Here is a 19708-nt window from a genome sequence, read left to right as displayed (position 1 = left end):
GAGATACATACATACGTACGTACAGACGTCAGGAAAAATCTCTTCCTTTGTACAAAAGAGTCCTTTATTCTATCCATACATACAGATGTCATAAAACAACATCATTCAAATGGATCCGAGAGCGGTGAAAATGGATATTTTCGTTGAAATATGATATGCGAAAGTTTTCGCGATTATAATACTTCCTTTACATCGTACAAGAAAGTAACAGAAAAGAAATAATTTATTTTCAAAAGTGCGTGTAGTAACATGATTTTTAGTCTAAAGCAGTGTTTCTCAACCTTTTTTATGCTATGCCCCACGTAATCCTCTCTAAAATTAATAAGCTCCTCCTAGCGTATACAAAATTTTTAATATTTAAAAATTAAAATGCTCGCGAAAGAAACTTGAATGATAGCTTTTAGGAAGAAATGACTAAAATATTTTGTGAGCAAAAACAGTAAGTGAACTTTCAAAACATGGAGAACAAACTCATTTTAGTGAAAGTTTTTTAAATATTATTTTAAGTATTAATAATTTTTATTATTTAAATTTAGCGAGTTCCTTGCGCTTGATATTTGCTGCAAAGAGATTTTATGTCAGGTTCCAATTTAACTTGATAACTTGAGTCTTAAGTCTCCCCGTTTCATTATATCCAACAGCAGGAAATCATTTATAGCACTAAATCCGCATTCAGCAATATATGAAGATGGAAACAGTAACAATAGTTCTCTTGCAAATTTTGTTGCATTTGGATATCGGATTCTGACTTCCTCACAAAGCTATGTCATCGCTCCTTTTATATTAAATAAAGATTTAATTGACTCATCATTTTGCATTTCTGCGAGTTCTTCTTTTTACTGCATATTTGAAATATCAGCCAAATCCACTAGTATTGCTGCATCATCCAAGTTGGGAAATAAATTTTTTTTAAGTAACAAAATCTTTTAAATCAGCCGATAAATTTTTCAGATGATCGACAATAACAAGTATAGCGGTATCAGTCACGTCACATTTTTAGAGCCAATGAAACATTTCAAAATTTTAGTGGTAAATAGTGTATTCGTGACATGATTCAACAAAGATAATGAAACCGAATATTTTCCCTTTTGCATCGCCATAAGTTTTATTTGCTCCTTGAAGTTGTTTATTTAATATATTTAATTTTTCAAAGATATCGGCTAAATAACTCACAAAAGGCTTGTTATCATCCGTTAACGGAATTTTCATTTCAGGTTTGTCGCTTAAAAAATAACTAAGAGTATTAAATAGTTCAATAAATCTTTCCAAGCAGTTCCCTTTCGACAGTCTTCTTACTTAGTCTTCATTTTGTTCTTCATAAACTAACTTGAAATCTAAGTAATTTTTTAGCTTACTATAAATATCTTTGGAGGTAGTGGTGCTTTCTAATGATTTACAGAAGAATGTTTCTTCGGCAAAATCCCCTTTAGGAATATATCTTATATAAGTAACAAGTACGGCCTCACTGTCTCTCAAAGTTGGTTCATCCATTTGCACCGAAAATGTTCTTGTTTTCAGCTTTTCAACGAGTTGTATTTTAATATCCTCACTCATTTTATTTTTCTTCTGCAAACAGTATTGTTACTTAGTCATATAGCTTTAACGTCTTTGTCATCTTTTTCTAGAACAGTTTTAAATGCTGATATTGATGTTTTGATTAAATTCTCCCCTATAGTACTGCTTTTCCCAGATTAAGCGATGAGTAACGAAATTTGATAAATAGCCTCAAGAGCACGATTAACAGTTGAATTATGAGCAGTAAGTAGAGACTTTAAGGAAAATTTTTGAACAAAGAGTAATATTAAAGTGTGAAAATAATTCAAATTTGAATTAATATCATCATTATATTTCGCTTTCAAATGTGCCTCAAGACGACCTAGTTTCATTGATTCGTTGATCAGGCATTATTGGCATAAAAAGCAAAAGGTGACCGTTTATCGACCGGGTAGGAAACCAAATTTTAAATATACCTCCGAATACTGACGAACTTTTTTTCTTGCTTGCAGCCCTCATTTCACCAAGGGCTGAAAGAAACAAATATAAGATCAATATAAACAAAGCTGAAAGCAGCTGCTGTTGCCACTCAAGGAAAAAATAATATACCGGTTGTCATTTCTACAGTAAAAAGTAAAATAAATTTGTTGGCTGAAATGTGCGTGAAACGTCTAGAAAGCATAATGTGTCAGTTATTCAAATGCCCTTTAAAAGCATTTAAATGTCCATGTCTACAGTGAAAATTCTTTATAAAAGATTTAAATGCACCGCAATTTAAAAACTTTTCTACGTATGCCTCACATTTTTCTTTATTTGGGGGAATAAAAAATGAAATTTCGAAAAATTTTGACTTCTTGAAGCATATTTAGAAATTTGAACTTCCTTTGTCCCCTTAAACTCTGGAGAATCCATTATCGAATTGCCCCCCCTTAACAATAGCATTGCCTGCTTGTGGGGCGTGGACCCCACGTTGGGAAACGCTGGTCTGAAGGGTCAATTTGCCTAGAAGGACTATTAATTGCGTTTTGGCACTTTGCGTCGAAAACTTTAAAAGGCTGTATCACTTTTCAAATCGTTGCTACCAAATATTATCGCCATGTCTTATATTTAAAGAAATTAAATAATGAAGAATCTGTATAAATGTATGTATGTTTCTCGCATTGTGATAAAACAACGATACCTAGAGCCATCAAAATTTGAATTTGAATCTTCCATAGAATATGGGCATGTGGAAGGCGTAATTTGAATTTGAAATTTGTTTTATTATCGATTTTAAAATTAATTTGCGATATTGCTGTTGAACTGAATTTTATAGCTTGACTACGTATAACATGATATTTAATAAATAAAAGTAACACACTAAAAGTTAAAAAAACGTTCAAATGCAAACAGAGGCATTTGACACGCTTGCATTTAATCAGCTGTCTTTCACCATACGAAATGTTATTATAAGACTACAGAAGTATTTACGAAAACTGTGCAGTTGAATTGAATAGTAGAACAGTGTGATAAGATTAAAACAAACATAAAATTTCTTAATTATCTCGTTAACTTTCAAAGGGAGTTACCTAAGTCCAAATCTTTCTTCATCTATGTTATGGAAACTCGCCAAATCGCCACCAAATCCTCTGCAATACGCTTTTGCGTCGTCCCAAGATAAATAACCCGTCTCGTATGATGTTTCCTGCAAGAAACGTAAAACCTTATCATATCTTCATTCAGTAATTAAAAATACAAACATTAACAAACTCAAGCTTTGCAGATAATTGAGAAAATAATTTTTTAAGAAAACCAGCACAATTGGAAAGGCATTCTGAACCACAAATTTTCAGCATATAGGATGCCCCAAAAATGAGGGCACAATTTCGAAAATATTATAAAATAATTAATTGGCATATTAAAATGCAGGTTATATTTAAAAACTTGTTGGAAAAGCAGAAATTTTTTTTCAAACTTTCACCGTTAGATAGGCACTCTAACATTAATATACGAAGCATAATACTAGCATAATATTACTAAAAGATGCAAATTTAAACCATTTAAAAAGGGATGGGTATCTTAGAGTTTGTGATGAACTGCTATATTATTTCTAGTATTGTAATATTGTAGAGATATTTGGATTTTTTGAAAGCAGAATATATTGAAAAATGAGCAATGCTCTCCCCGGGACTCGAACCATGGACTCTTGAATACGCGCCAAGCGTGCTGACCAGTACACCACGAAGACATGCTAAGAAGGCTGGATAAATATCTTATATACTCCTCCTTTTAAAGCACTACTGGGGTTAGGGCACTCAATCGCCAAATCCTGGTGTGGAGAATCATCATCCACCACCTTTTTTATTTCGGGCGCCACTGTAGAGACATTAGCATTTTTTGGAGGCAGGAGACATTTAAAAATGTGCAGTGCCTTCGCCGGGATTCGAACCACTGACCTCTCGAATACGCGCCAAGCGTGCTGACCACTACACTCCGAAGGCATGCTAAGAAGGCGAGATAAATGCCTTATAATATATTCCTAAATACCCCTAAAAAGTGCATCTAATATCGCCATTTATCGACTAATATTTGGATAAAAATGCACACTTAGCCAAAAAAAAAAAGGGGGGGAGAAGTGAGAAATTCTATATGTCCTGTTCTGGTGGACAGTTGGCGAACTTTAATTTTCGTTTTTCATGTCTCCAAAGCACAACCAAGAATATATATTACATTTATATATAATGTTGTTTTAACATAGTATATTGACACGAAACCGGGAAAGTGATATATGTTTTTTTCTTCATATTTCAATTCTACGAATCAAATTACGCCTAAATATTAATTTTTGTAAAATCTGGGGAGAAACTTACCAAGAAATTTTATAATTTATCTTGGTGCACATTTTTCCTTCTGCGCCAAGAATTGGCGAGTTTCTTAATTTATGGTAACCTATTTTCATTACCCTTTCATTGCGCATGACTGGGAAAAAAAGTCGTATCGTTTATTCTTTGAAATAATTTTAACAATGTGCTTAAGCCACATTTGACATTATTATCAGTTATAACTAATATTTTAAATTTCAAAACGCGCTAGTATATAAATTCACGTATATCTTAGGAAATTTTGAATGAAAAACTCTAATCTTTTGCAGGTGTGCATAGAAATACGTTTACTTTAAAGTGATGGTGAAAATTATATAGGTACATTTTGCGTAATTGTCTTTAAAATTGTTTGAAAAATTTTATAAAAATTACTAAAAATACAAATTTTTTAAAAAAAAATCAAAAAATATCTGCGAATTTTAATTGAACTGAGCCTCAATTCCGAAATGTGAAAGAATGTTAAATAAAAAATGAGAGATTAAATAGGGATATATATACCAAATTCAATTAGTACTGAGAAGCAAAAGATTTCGAGAGCTAATTTTTTAAAAATATTCTTACGATTTGTACAAAACTTGGCACTTTGTCCTATTTGAGTCGTAGAATCGAAATATGAAAAAATAAGTCTGTCATTTTAGACATAGACGAATTTTGTGTCAAAATTCCTATGTTAGAAGAACGCTATAAATAAATCTAATATCCAAAGTCGAGCTTTGGAGACATGAAAAACGAAAAAAACTATCCTTTCTTCTTCTTCTTCTTCTTCTTTTTTTTTTTTTTTTATTTTTTTTTTTTTTTTATTGTCCCGTGAGTGTGTCTGCAGAGTGCAACCTTATGCCAAAAAGGAAGACTTTGTCCCATCTTTAGTTGCAGGTCGCCCTGATCCGGATATATATATATAATAATAGGGAGGAATAAAATGGTTATAAGGAATAAAGTGGTATGTTTTCTTTTTGATGCTAAACAAAATAAATACTAAATGCGACAATAACTTTGTTTCTAAATGCAAATTAATTTTCTTTTACACTTGAATTTTTATCACATTGTTGAGTATTCGCGAAAAATCACTTTGTATTGTTTAAAATAGTGAAGAGTAGTTCAACGTAAAACTTTTAATACAAAATGAAAAAAATGATGAATTCAGTTTCGTTGGAACTGGTCTAACATTTTCGAAGTGTGTTTTATATGATAAACGTTGTAGGGTTTATATTTATTTTAACTAACATTTATTTTAAGCTATCTTTCCTGTCAAGCCTTTATTTTCCCCTGGAATTGCCAATGCCAGAGTATGTAAATTTTAGTAGAACACGCAGAGTATTCAAATTTCTAGCAGAAGTAATTTGAGTTAAATAGAGGAGAAACGAGTTTGTAGGTGTGCTTTCTTGATTCATGAGCGTGAAGGTTGCTATGTAGAAATTTAAGAATCGCGCATTTCGGCCTGATTCGTGCCTAATTCGGCAGTTAGTTGAATCTTTCAACTTCTTATTCAGAAAGTTTGCTGAAATCTCAGCTGTATCTTAGAACGCGGTTAAGTTAGTCATGTTTATAGAGCCTCGTAGGTAGTGACTTGTTATTTATTCATCCTGTTATTCGTTTTTAGTTGTACTTTTCGATTTTTATTTAACCGCCGGGTCGGCGTAGTTTGTGAGCGTCAAGTGAACGCATCTGTAATTTCTAAAGTGGAATAAAAAGGGAGTTAAACCCTTCTTAAGAGTTTGTGTAATTTCCAGTTCATAGCAGTCACTACTACTGTTGCGGGCAAGTTGGGGCCACGCAACACCGCAACGTAACAGAAGTTATAGCACTTTACGTGTTGGAAGTTAGGTCAGATTAGGACAGATGGAAATGTTTGGATGGAGGAAGTTTTTTCTCACCTCCGGTTTAACATAGTAGAAGGTACATCAATCATTTTATACAAAAATGTTGCATAAAAGGATTTTATCAATCATTTTATACAAAACTGTAAAAAACTTGAAAATCCAGGTTGAATCACGAATTAGTGCGAGTAATGATTTCAGCTTCCGAAAATCAAAGATCATCGATTTTATCCCAACAATACGAAGCAAACAATGGACTTGTAAAATAACTTTTTTTTTTTTTATCATTCAAGAGAAGGGTGAAGGGACCACATGAGAAAAAATCAGCCTTTCTCTTGCAATAACTGCTAGCCTACCATGGACCTTATAAGAAATAGACTAACCCATTGGGCGGGGCGTGCGTCACACACATGTCGGGAAGAGAAAGTAGGGACGATTTAGTTTATCGTAACATTGAAACATATGGCGTTTGTATCACATAACTCTTTTTAATTATTAAATGTGATACGTTATATAAATGATGAGATAATAAAAATCACAGTTTTTGCTAATAAGATTTTATATACCTCATGAAACCACTTTTTAGTGCATTTTGAGTATTTTTTTTTACTGCATTTTGAGCATAAGCGTAATTCTTGTCTAAACATTATTACTTTAATAAAACGGTAAAAACTCTAAACAAAAAATTTATGAATTTACTTTTGCCTACAAATAAAGTAAAATTAAGTAAGATTGATAGTACATGATGCTATGAAACAAATAAGGTAAAATTAAACAGGATTTGGTAATTTTTTTTTTTAATTTTATGAACATTTTCACGCAGTAGTAGCAAATATTTATCATTTCAAATGTTTATAGAAACCAAGGATTGTTTTATTTATTTTTTCTGTTTTCAAAATTATTATGGTATTAAAAGATGATCATTTTTGACAATATTAATAACTCATAAAATTCGGTGCATAAACTTTTCTGAGTGTAATGAAAAAGTTTTTAAAAATTTGCAGTAAATAAAAAAATCTTATGCGGAACTAGAAATAAATTAAAAAAAATAATTACTATAAAATACAAGATATTATATGTCCAATCTTAAATTTTTATTAATGCGCCTAAAGTAACCTTGTAATTTTATATACCTGTAAATACTTTAAGCAGAATGACTATGCATCCATAAATACATATGTATGAAAGTAAACAATTTAGGATATTTGTTGAATTGAAAAATTCGCTTACTTCACTTTTTATTTCAAATATTTGTCAAAACAAGATTATATCTACTTATCTCTTACCACACACCTATATATATATATATATATTTAGAGAGAGAGAGGAAGAGAAACAGATAATATGGTTTATTGATGCTTAAATAAAATTAATTTATTAAATCTGCTTCGAATATTTTCTCTCTGTTTCGATTCATTGTAACATGCAACAGCAAGATGCATTCTGATTTTTAAATATTGAAATATCACTGCTTTAATTAATTTACTCAGGTGGTTTTTATCTGGCTCATCATCATAAATATGGTCTTGAAGAGAAGGAAATATATGTGTTCCTACGCTTTTTAAGACTTTTAGAGTCATGAAATTTATAATATTTTTTTATTTAATTTAAACTCCTTTTCAGTCTGCCTAAAAATTATTTCTGCATTTTTGCAGATCATTCGGACGTCACTGGAAAGAGAAGTGAAACCTTTACATCCAGATTTATAATATTTGAAACCTAGCAAACCATCATATGGTTCTGTTAAAACTAAATCTGAGAAACAGATATTACATTTTACTTTATAAGCTAAGCTTTTAACAACAAAACCAGCTATATAAGATGTATACTTTTCGTTCTTAAATATTCTTATTTTTGATTAGTTATAATGCTAGGAATTAAAATTTACCTATAATTTAAAAAAGCAGCAAAAAATTATAAATTTTAAAGAAAAACTTTCAAAAATTCATTTTTAGGCATTTTAGTATTTAGTTATAGTTTAGTATTAGTTATAGTTTTAGTAATTGTAATAGAAAGTTACTTGGTTGAATTTTTCTGTTAGTTCAGATTTAAAATATTATTTTCTAAAAGAAGAAGTTACAAATTCGCTTACATCACAGGAAAAGCTAAAAATATATACAAGCCTGAAAGCATGCAACAGCTTTATAATTATTTAGAACGTTAATTATGCTTGAAAAACATGCTAAGTATTTAAAAAGCAATCTCAGTGTCAAAAATATTTAAAAATTCTTGCTTGTGAAATGAGGCACTACAACCATCTTTTTCGTGACAATTGTACGCGCTGCAATAGCCAACCATTGCTAATTTCTGGAAGTCGTCCCTACTCCTCCGGATGTGATCAAGGTGACAGCCGGGAACGCGCCAGACAAGGGAGAAAACGCAATTGGGTTAGTCTACTTCTTATAAGGTCCATGTAGCCTACACTATGACGTATTATGCCCGGTTATGTAACTAATAAGAATAAAAGGAAATAGGAATGTTTCACTTAGGTTTTCAAGAACACACTGATGCTGGTAAATATAAGCAGCAAATCGTAATCAATTGTTCATTAAATGATGCGAATATCAAATGATCGCTTTAATAAAAAGGATCTTTTATGGAAAATCGTGGGATGTTCAAATAGACCATCAGTCGATATTCTTCATTCGGCATCCGGCCTTTGAATAGTAAAACTCTAGCTCTTAATCTTTGCTATATCGATTGTCTTCAAACAGGCCTTTTGTAGTAGAGCGCAAACTGAATGTGTCTTATTGATCAGATCCTGTAATTCTGTAACTTCACATGGAAAACGAATATGAGAACAGCTATTATAATACAAATTTGCGTAATTATTGAAGCTCACATTTAAAGTCTCAAATACTGGCAAGATTCTGTCTCAGAAATATCAGCTGTATAAAGGCTTAACGTGTCATCTTTTGACCATTTTAAATCCTATTCATTTTAAAGCATATGTTTAGAGACATGGAAGGTACACTTAAATTTTCCTTTTTTTTTTAAATCCTAGATCAAATTCTTTTTATAAACTGAGTTTTTAGTTGCAAGAGAAGTTGGTAGATATAAACGGATTCAATACGTTTTTCAGTTTTTCTGAAACAGCAACATTACAAAAAGATTAGAATCTTTTTTTTTCTGCGTGTGAGAGAGAGCCAATACAATGAAAAATACAATAAGCGTAACTCTCATCATGGAGTCCGAAAAAAAAGACGCAAATTATCGTAGTAGAGTGAGCCAGTCGAGTGGTGCCAGAAATTTTATAGCTAAAATAGCAGGAGAAGAATCGAAAAGTCGTAAAAGTAGCCCATGACGTCAGAGATCATCTGACTTTAGTGAAGTCATAGTTTCATATGATCATATGACCTCTGACGTCATCAAACGCTAACCACTAAAATACAAACACTTACAGTCCCTTAATATAATCGCATGCCAAACTTGGAAAACACCATACACCTGTTGACACTCCACAGCAACCAAACTGGAAGACAAAAAATGGACAACCTTTTGTTTACTCTTGTAATGGCTCCCACGCAATGGTTGTTTCATTATGGCAAGATGATCATACGAATTTATACAGGTGTGTACTGCGAATGTTCCAGTACCTCCCACTGCCATCGTTGCAGGAAATCGATGACAGTTCATTGCATTATAGTACCGCGCAATGCCATGCAGGAAGATGCAATTTGTCCTAAGTTTCACCGCTTTGTCCTAAGCGCTAAGCAAAAATTATGCCCCAGGGACAAATCATGTCACCTTTTAAACCAATGTGCCGGATCTTGATGCAAGCGCTGTGAAAGGTACTGGAATTCTTGCCATGCTTACACGGTTTGCATGACCATGATATCTTCGCCGAAACTAAAGAGCCACTTCCAGGTATCCATTTCAATATTACAGCATATTCATTTTAGTACAAAGGTTGGTTTCGTTTATTTAATTATGCAAAAACACCCTAGGACTACCTATCTAAGTAAAGCAATGCCACTGTGGAGAACTTTCCAAGCGAAACAAGCTTGTATCCAAGTTACACAAAAGGAAAAACAAGAACATGTCCATGCAGCCAGCCCTTTCACCTGGAATCGAACCATCAGGTAAGCGACTTTACCACTCGCTCCCTAGTATGCACCATATAATAAAAAGGAGGTTACCTATCTTAATGGTGGCGGTTTTCAGGGCGGTCACTCTGGAACCTCAACAAAAAAATACTTTGTTTACTACACTTTCGAGTAATTTGAAAGAAAGTGGTAGACATGTCAGCGGATTATATTGAGGAAATGTAAGTGTTTTTGCATATAAGAAAAAAGTGTTTTATGAACTGTCGACGTTTTGCTACTACTTGGTATCCAATTCTTAGAGATTATTTCAATTTGCTCACACGTAAAATTTAAGCTTTAATATATTCAAACATTGTCAGGAAAAGTTTGCATAATTTCTGATAACGCTAGTGGTAACGTTGCCAAAAACTTTAGTCGATAGCAAAAATCCTGATAAGTATCTACGGATGAGGGAGTATACAGGAGCAGACCTTCATGACTCAATGGAGAGTCTTTGTTTTCAATGCAACAATTAAGAATATTTGAATGTTATTTTTCCTGATAGCCTCTGTGAACGGTGGCTTCCTTAATGTTGCATAAATTATGTAGCCATGCGTATTTGCATCAATAGAATAAAAATGATCTGAATAGTGAAAATAATAAAATATAGAGATTATTCCATAAACAAGTAAGTAGTTGAATACCAAATGACAGTAAATGCTACAAGATACTTAAAGATGTTTTGTCTAGATTATCACTGAAGCTATTACATTCAACATATTCTTCACACATCAAAAATTGAAGCCACTTATTCCGTTTTTCAAAACTCAGCTAGACGATGTTATGTTGGTATGCAAATAGTGATGGACTGTCGCCAATAGCGCGATAAACATTATGAACTGGAAACCCTACAAAGGAGTTAATTGTGTAACTCGCTTATTCTTTACTGTTACTTTTCTCACTCCTTCAGGAAAGGACAACGATATGACACTCTCTTTTATATAACTCCCTTTTCGATATGTATTTGTGATACTAAAAAGTCTTAATCTATTTCCATGTATTAATAACATATGTGTTTCACTTACAGTTTCCGTTTGCAACCTTTTTTGGATTACAAGTTAATTAGGTATGATCTCGCTTGATGCTGCGCTAGATACGAGGAATCATTTTGCTCTCTACTTTTATTAATTTGTTGTGAAATTTCGAGGCTATAAAAATTTTTACAACATGTTAATGATAAAGCAAACTGAAATAAATTTCTTTCATACAGTTTCAAAAGAATTCGCTATTACTAGTTATGCCGAAAGCCGAAAATTTGGAGTTAGAAGCTTTACTATATTGATTTAAATCCTAACTTCCCAAAAAAACTGAATTCACAAAGAATACGAATGGATTTATTTATAACTCACCCAAAAACAGTCACTAATGCGGCTGTACCTTTTCCAACTGTTAGTGGAAGGGTGCGTTGGGCAGTAAAGTACGGAAGGTGAAGTCATCAAAGGACTTGAAGTCGTCAAAGGATTTGAGGTCGTGTTTTGTGAGCCGATATTCTTTGCGCACACTGCATATGCTAAGTCTTCGCAATCTGTCTGATGCAAATGAGTTTCCAGCAAATTCGTGAAGTTGATCTGAACAGTGATACAGTGTCCTCGGTCTAGAATTCCGAATCAAATGCACAATAATATCAAAAAGTTAACTCAAACAAGAATAGCATAGCATGAAATGTAGTTTAAGGAATGTTTACAGAGAATTGTAACACAGATTTAATCAAATTATTGAGAACATTCTAAAGAGTTTCAGAATATTAAAATAAAAAGTCGAAAAAAATTTTCATTTCATCAGAAATCGTCTTAAATTAAATTGTTCCTGTTTGAAATATCTCTCTTAACTAACTGCAAACTGCTGCTAAGGGCTTTTGAAAAATGCCTTGGGGAAACCATTGAAAATACATGTTCGTTCTACACTGAAGAACCAAAGCATAATGACCACCTACTTAATAACATGTTGCGAGACCTTTGGTCTACAAACAGCTGCACCTCGCCTTGGCATAGATGCCACAAGTTCTTGGTAGATGACTGGAGATAGGTTGTGCCAAATATAGAACCAAAGCATAATGACCACCTACTTAATAACATGTTGCGAGACCTTTGGTCTACAAACAGCTGCACCTCGCCTTGGCATAGATGCCTAGTTACGAAAGTCGAGATATTCCGACATGGTGTTGTTTGAGCTCTGAGCTGCCGCTTCATGACATCCCAAATGCACTATATCCGGAGAGTTAGGAGCCCAAGATATTAATTGGTTATCATCCTTAAAACCCTCAAACTTAAAACTTAAAACCCTCGAACCACTCCACTACACTTCGAGCCTTCTGACATGGAGTGTTGTCCTGCTGGAAGATTCCATTTCCAGTTGGAAAGACAGACGCCATGTAAGGATGCAACTGATCTGCAGTTATGTTCAAATAGTTCACATCTTTCATGGTCTGTTGTACCACAATTAAGGGTCCCAGAGCCGCCCATGAGAACGTCCCCCAGAGCATAATGCCTCTACCAAACTATGTATGACCTGGGGTACAGGGGGAGCGACCTTTCGCCTGGAAGATGGTGCACCTTGACACGACCATCAACGTGATAAATGAGAAATTGTTATTCATCCGATCAGGCAACTGTCTTCCACTTATCCATGGTCCAGTCTCGATTTTCCCAGACCCGGTCAACAGATGCACACGAGTGGGACGTCTACTGCGCAGTCTCATAGCCAGCAATATCCGCTAAACTCTGTGTTCCGAAAAACTTGTACTTGAACTGCATTATATTGGGCTGTCAGCTGAGCCACTGCCGGACGCCGATTTTGTTTTACTAAGCGGAACAGTCTCCGATGTCCTTTTCCTTTGATGAGGCGTGGACGTCCAACACCTTGGCGTCTGCTTCTGATTTACTGTCATTTATCCAATTTTCATAAATACTAACAACGGTAGATCGTGAACAACGTACCAGTCGTGCATTTTCAGAGATGCTCGCTCCGAGTCTTCGGGCCATTACAATCTGTCCTCTATTAAATACGATTAGATCAGCAGTCTTTTCCATCACTTGCAAAAGTAAGTGTAAGAATGATTCCTTATCTTGTCTAGCAGCACTTAAATACCATTTCCATTTAATCACGTGTCCTCCACAGCATCCAGACGAGTTCATTGAAAAATCTGAGGATAGTCATAAAGTTTTGGATCGCCAGTTTATATATTTTCTTTTATTTCCTCAGTAATTTGTAATCGATGCCTTTTAAACAATTTGAGTCTCGAAAAAAAAATCACCGGTAGATTATATTTGAAATAAGGTATCTGAAGGATAGCAATGGTTGTTGGACGGTAAAACAAGCTCAGTTAAAGAGAATTTGTGAGTTGACATGGCTGCCGTCAAGTAGCATTTTTCTGGCTTCTTGTCTCTAGTTGGTACGTTTCAACCCTTCGATATCTCAAAGTACTTTTCTTTCCATCGGCGAGCACTAATCATTAAAGGCGTTGGCCACTACTAAGTCCGAAAGCGGTGGTCACTTTATTATGAAAGCACCTAATAAGTGGGCCACACTTATTCGGTTTATTATTAGTGGCCACAATTATGAAGGGACAGAACCCTAGGAGGAAGGGCCCCCTAGACCCGGCTTACAGAGAAGCTATACACAGTTAAAACGCCCCAACCTCTAGAGGTGATCCAAGATAGCATAACCCCCCTGGTCAACCAGGAGGGACATTTTCACTTTCACAAATTCTGGGATTTGCAACTCTAAGACAATGGTGGACTGCAACGAATGCACCGAAAAAAACAAAGAACGCATGTTAGACATCTTCCGTCCAAGGACAATTTTTGAACCAAGAGGCCCAAGGGCAATTTTCGAAATCTAACCATGTAGCGTCCCCACAACCAAGTGGCAGACAATACTGTATCCTATGGTCCCTTCCGAGCATGAACCTACCTCTGAAGACTTAATTTTCCCCCCGAAAACTAGTCTGTCTAGATATTGACCTAGCCAAAATGCTTAGATTACTCCCGGCATGGCTATGAAGGAACAGATAATTTATATCCATGTCTTCTCCTGGATTCGCACCTGGGCCCTTCGGTAGGGCAGTTAGGACACCAACCACTTTCCCGTCTGTACGGCATATCTCAAAGTATGTTAGTTTTCTTAATTTATGATCTATTTATACTGTTAAATTCTTTCTATACTATAAATGCTATTATGCTTTCCAATGTAAAATATATATATATATATATATATATATAAAAGACAGCATGTGAAGATTTTTCTCAGAGAAAGAAGTTACAGTTCAGTTTTCGATTCAAGCTTCAACAAAGCGAAATAACACACCTGTTGCGCCCAGCGATATAGGTTCACTTAGCATGATTACACATACAACTTTGTATTAGGGAACTTTCTATTACCAGTTGGAAATGCGATACTATACCACTCAGAATTTTTCTGGATGATTTGCAAATTCATTCGCCCACTTGAGAATTCACTACCTAGAGGAGTTATTTTTGCTTTAATTTAAATCACCATCAAACCTCAAATTCCATATTTCGGCATTCGGCATAATCTAGACAAAGTTATGTGTTTCGCTAAAGCATACAAAATAGGCTTCATTTTCCTTTACTTTTTATTACTTGGCGCAAACTGAAGGAAGTGTGCCAAAGTAAATTTTTAAATTTCTCGGTAAGTTCCCCCAAAAATTTTACAAAATTAAATATTTTAGCACAATTTCGACTCTGGAAAAATCCTTATGTCATTTCAGAAAAAGTCAGATTTTGTGTAAAAATACCTATGTTAGGACAATGCTATAGTATATAAATCTAATATATGTCCTAAATCGTGCTTTTAACCATGAAAAACGCAAGTTGAATTTTGTCAATCGGTCCAGTAGAATGGGAGATATAGAATTGTCCTCTTTTTTTGTGTGTGCAAAGTATACGTAAAAGAATCATTACTTAAAAAGTTTGATTCTTTTATATAGCTGAAGTATAATAGTTGCTAATTTTTTCATCCCATGAAAACTTTATGACAACAAATTATACCAAATATTAAAGAAACCATGAAGCTGTTCTTCGGTTATATTGTTATACAATATCAATGAGCAAACCGTCTACCAGATAGTAGGGCCCTAAATTGCCATACTCGGGCCCTTTTTGCAACCTATTTTATAAAAAGGTATGAAACAATAATTAAACACCTGGAAATAACTATCATATTCTCCAGAATATGACCAGGAAAGAATACGACACGGAGAAAAGGTGTTGGAATATGAAAGTGAAAAATGAACTTTAAAGTTTGCACTGAATTTACAGATCTTAAGGCCAAAGAGTTACTCATACTCTGAATTTAAAAATAAATAAAGCAGTGAAACATTTTTATTCTTTGTTTCATCAGTTTCCGGACAGTTTATTTGAAGACTATATCCTATTTAACACTGCAGTAGCCATTAGATGTTCCCCAATAAAGGAAAGTAAAAAACGAAGCATATTTACAGGGGTTGGACAAAAATATGGAAACACCTTTAAAAAAACATGTTTCTTTGCTTAAGATGGTGTAGGAAACCCATTGGCATCCAAAACAGCTTGCAGTCTTCTCGGAATGGATAAATACAGTTCCTGTATGCTTGCCAAGGGAATATTATACCATTCTTCCTGCAAAACGGTGGCAAGTTCGGATAACGATGTTGGCGGTGGATAACGAGAACGCACTTTCCGTTCCAATGTAGACCACAAAAGTTCGATAATATTCAGGTCTGGTGACTGTGGTGGCGAGGGGAGATGGGACAACTCATCCTCATGCTCAGAAAACCAGTCCTGGACAATCTGAGCTGTGTGAACAGGGGCTTTGTCGTCTTGGAATACACCATCACCATCGGGGAACAAAGTTTGTACCATGGGATGAACGTGATCGTCCAAAATGTTCACATAAGTCTTGGCAGTCATGTGCCCTGACACAGTTATCATGGGGCTAGCAGAGAACCACGATATGGCTGCCCAAACCATAACAGAACCCCCGCCATGTTTCAATCTTGGCTACAAGCAGTCTGTATTATAGGCTTGAGATGGCGTTCTCCAGACGTAAACTCGGCCAGAAGTGGGAAACAATGTGAAAGAAGACTCGTCAGACCATATTACTCGCTTCCACTGCTCTATAGTCCAGGCTTTATGACTTAAACACCACCTTTTCCTGTTACGGGCATTAGCATCACTGATGAGTGGCTTCTCAATTGGAGCACAATTCCCTGTTTATGAAGCTCCCTTCTAATTGTTTTGGTACTCACAGGGTTCGGTAACACAACATTCATTTCAGCAGTAACTTTTGCAGCTGTGATCTTCTTAATTTTCGTCACAATTGCCCTTAATGATCATCTGTCACGATCACTCAGGACACACTTTCGTCCACGCTGTGATTTAGCAGATGATGTTTTTCTGCTTTTCAAATATGCGGAATAAATCTTCGATACAGTACCTCTTGAAACACTAAACACCTCGGCTACCTTGCTTACGGAAGCACCTACCATACCATGAAGTCTGTTAACTCTGACATAATGCAATGACAACCTCACATAACAGAACTCGGAAAACAACTGAACTGTTTAGCACATTTACGAAGTTGTATAGGTGGCGACAGTAGTCAAAAATGCCAGCGCCACCTACATATTTCATTAAAATCAATCTTTCTTTTCAAACATGCATTTCACAAGGTGTTTCCATATTTTTGTCCATCCACTGTACACCACATTATGAAGTAGAAATTAATTACTCATTGCATGAAATTATAAATCATAATAATTTTAATCAAAAAGTACAAAATGAAGAATCAATTTCGAAATTAAAATTAAAAATGTGTGTTTTATTTCATAAGTTGTCATCATATTTTTTATAAGAATAAATGTCATTAGCGAAACACTACATCATAAAATATTGTTGTATGCGTACGGGTTTGTAATGGATTGAATGCGTCTAAAGCCAGTGATAACTTGATAAAATTTATTTTGTCACAAGAAACTCTTTACTGTTCTGGAACTTTCTAATAATTTTAATCAAAAAGTACAAAATGAAGAATCAATTTCGAAATTAAAATTAAAAATGTGTGTTTTATTTCATAAGTTGTCATCATATTTTTTATAAGAATAAATGTCATTAGCGAAACACTACATCATAAAATATTGTTGTATGCGTACGGGTTTGTAATGGATTGAATGCGTCTAAAGCCAGTGATAACTTGATAAAATTTATTTTGTCACAAGAAACTCTTTACTGTTCTGGAACTTTCTACAAAATTACTCGTACGGCTGTATTGCCAGTATAGCAAAGCACAATCAGTAGTTATCACTTCAAACTATAAAGTCATTAGGTTAATTGGAAGCAGGAAAGATGAAAAAAATGCAGCCACCTTCGCCGGGAATCGAACCACGGACCTCTGGAATACCGGCCCAGTGTGCAGAACCACTACACCTTGAAGGCTTGCTAGGGAAGTGGGAGAAATACCTTATAAAACTACCAAGAAAGTTAAATACAACACAGTACAAAGCGCAGCTGTCGAATTGAATTTAAATGAGAATTTGGATTCTTTTCCAAATAATTTGCATACTGGAATTCCTCTGACAAATTTTACAAATTTTCATAGATTTATTTTCCATTGAGAGCATGAACTAACTGTGCTGACGAAACTTTGTTTCCTTACTAAGAATTATAATAATATTTTGGTTACAGTTAACTTGAAGCTGAAATGGAATATAAAAACTAAATTAAATTTTGAAAAGAAATCATAAGCGCAAAATCCCAGAACTAAAATAAATTTTTAAAATGTTAATAATTTAGATATAAAACATGTAGATTAAATTTCAAGATACTTATATGTATATAATTTAATTTTTAATTATATTTAAAGATTCGAAAAAAGTTCCATAATATCATATAAGTATCCATATAAGTATCCATAATATTAGATCATTTCAGAATCTGACATATCGTTGAAAACTCTAACCGATGGCAAACATCTGAGTGTTTAAAATTCGTATCTCCTCCGAACGTTTGGAAATAGATATGGATATGATTAAGTGTGGTGGACACTCATTATTTAACCATAGGCAGTATAGGTATTGTCCAGCCGTACTAACTACGCTTCACAGGGCCAACAAGGGGACCCGTCAGGAGTTGTTATCTTGCATAGCTCCGTGCCTCTTGTGGACAGGAAGTTCATTATATTTATGATTTCCTTTCTGAGATGTTTGCTCTTGACAGCATACATTATAAAAGGATTTATTTCACTTTGAGAGTTTGGAAGTTTAAGACGATGTTTAGCTGTGAGGAAGCATTTAAATGAGTAGTGTTCGGGGTTGCCTCTTTTTCCGTGTACACATTGATATGATATAGCTAAGTTCCTTGCATAGAAGTACGTGAGAAAGGGGTCATGTCCCTATATGAACAACGTTACTTTCTTCTTATTGAACTGAGTGCAGTGCCTACTTTTGGGAACAGTTGATAGGCCCTTCTACCTTGTTTGGCATTGTCCGGCTATTTCCGTCAATCAGCTTTAGATTCATTGGTTATGAGTTTCTTGAGGTGTTAGCCAGGCCATTGCAGTGAGAAGTTTTGTGCATTTTAACTCCTAGTTACTTCTTGATCATTAAGGCAGCGGTACAAGGAAGAAGCATTATCGTCCATTAAAGGACATTATTACCGACAGCCCTGCTTAGGAACCTGACATAAGTATCAAGGGCCTCATCTTTGCATACTTAAACATTTATATTTATTTTGATAAAAGTGTGTATGTCATTGCCGCCATTCAGACTGATGCGGACTCATGCAATTGATGTCAATGCAGCCATCAGATGCAGGCTCAAGATTGATGTCAATGTGGCCATTCAGATGCTGATTCATTCCATCACCTTTGTTCTGATGCCTTATACGGATGTTTTCAGGTTAATTGCGTGTGTTTTGCTCATTTGTAACACGTCTTCAAACTGTAAGAACTTATAAAACTGTAAAACTTTACGAACACAAAACCAGACTCAACAGTTAGGGAGCTCAGCTTTAGTCTGAAGTACTTTAATCACAATGATTTATACACCATTGCAAAACCATGGGATTCCTTGCATATAGCCACCTTTCATGCAGCTTGTCGTTTAAGATATATCCTGATGGCTAAAGTTCTGTAACTGCAGTAAACGTCTTCGAAACTTGGGCTGATGTCATTTGTCCATTTCTTTTAGCAGACATGGACAAATTAGAGTCCTGAGATTTTCAATCTTGATCCGGTTGTCTACACACATCTTCAGTGTCTTTAAACTGTTTCCAGATTTCTGACATGACACTTTTGATTTTTAGATCATTATAGACCAGAGTCAGTATTTGCTGTACTTCTATTCTCCCAAACGCGCGCATTTTTCACAATCCGTCAATTTTTTTTTCATTCTCAGTGACATGTACATACGAAATTTTATCCAACTACTGATATAATCTTGAAATTAGAATTTTAA

The 19708-nt window shown here is 34.5% G+C and overlaps 1 protein-coding gene across 4 annotated transcripts in view; it reads right to left on the bottom strand.

Annotated features, from left to right (window-relative positions):
• The window catches only part of LOC118190409 (macrophage mannose receptor 1-like), a 157105-nt gene that overhangs the window by 79587 nt on the left and 57810 nt on the right, over positions 1 to 19708 (bottom strand). For 3 of the 4 annotated variants that reach the window (XM_035361106.2, XM_035361108.2, XM_035361109.2), the window contains exon 8: positions 3063 to 3178. In XM_035361106.2, the coding sequence (XP_035216997.1) occupies positions 3063 to 3178 (116 nt within the window). Of the gene's footprint in view, positions 1 to 3062; positions 3179 to 11606; positions 11852 to 19708 lie in introns of all 4 variants that reach the window. The other variant, XM_035361107.2, reaches the window with a different exon arrangement.

This window comes from Stegodyphus dumicola, chromosome 11, assembly GCF_044657685.1.
Source record: "Stegodyphus dumicola isolate Sdum_Otavi_A_Nest chromosome 11, ASM4465768v1".
NCBI lineage: Eukaryota > Metazoa > Arthropoda > Arachnida > Araneae > Eresidae > Stegodyphus > Stegodyphus dumicola.
Note: the sequence above shows the minus strand (reverse complement) of the source record. Positions and strands in the feature narration are given on the sequence as shown.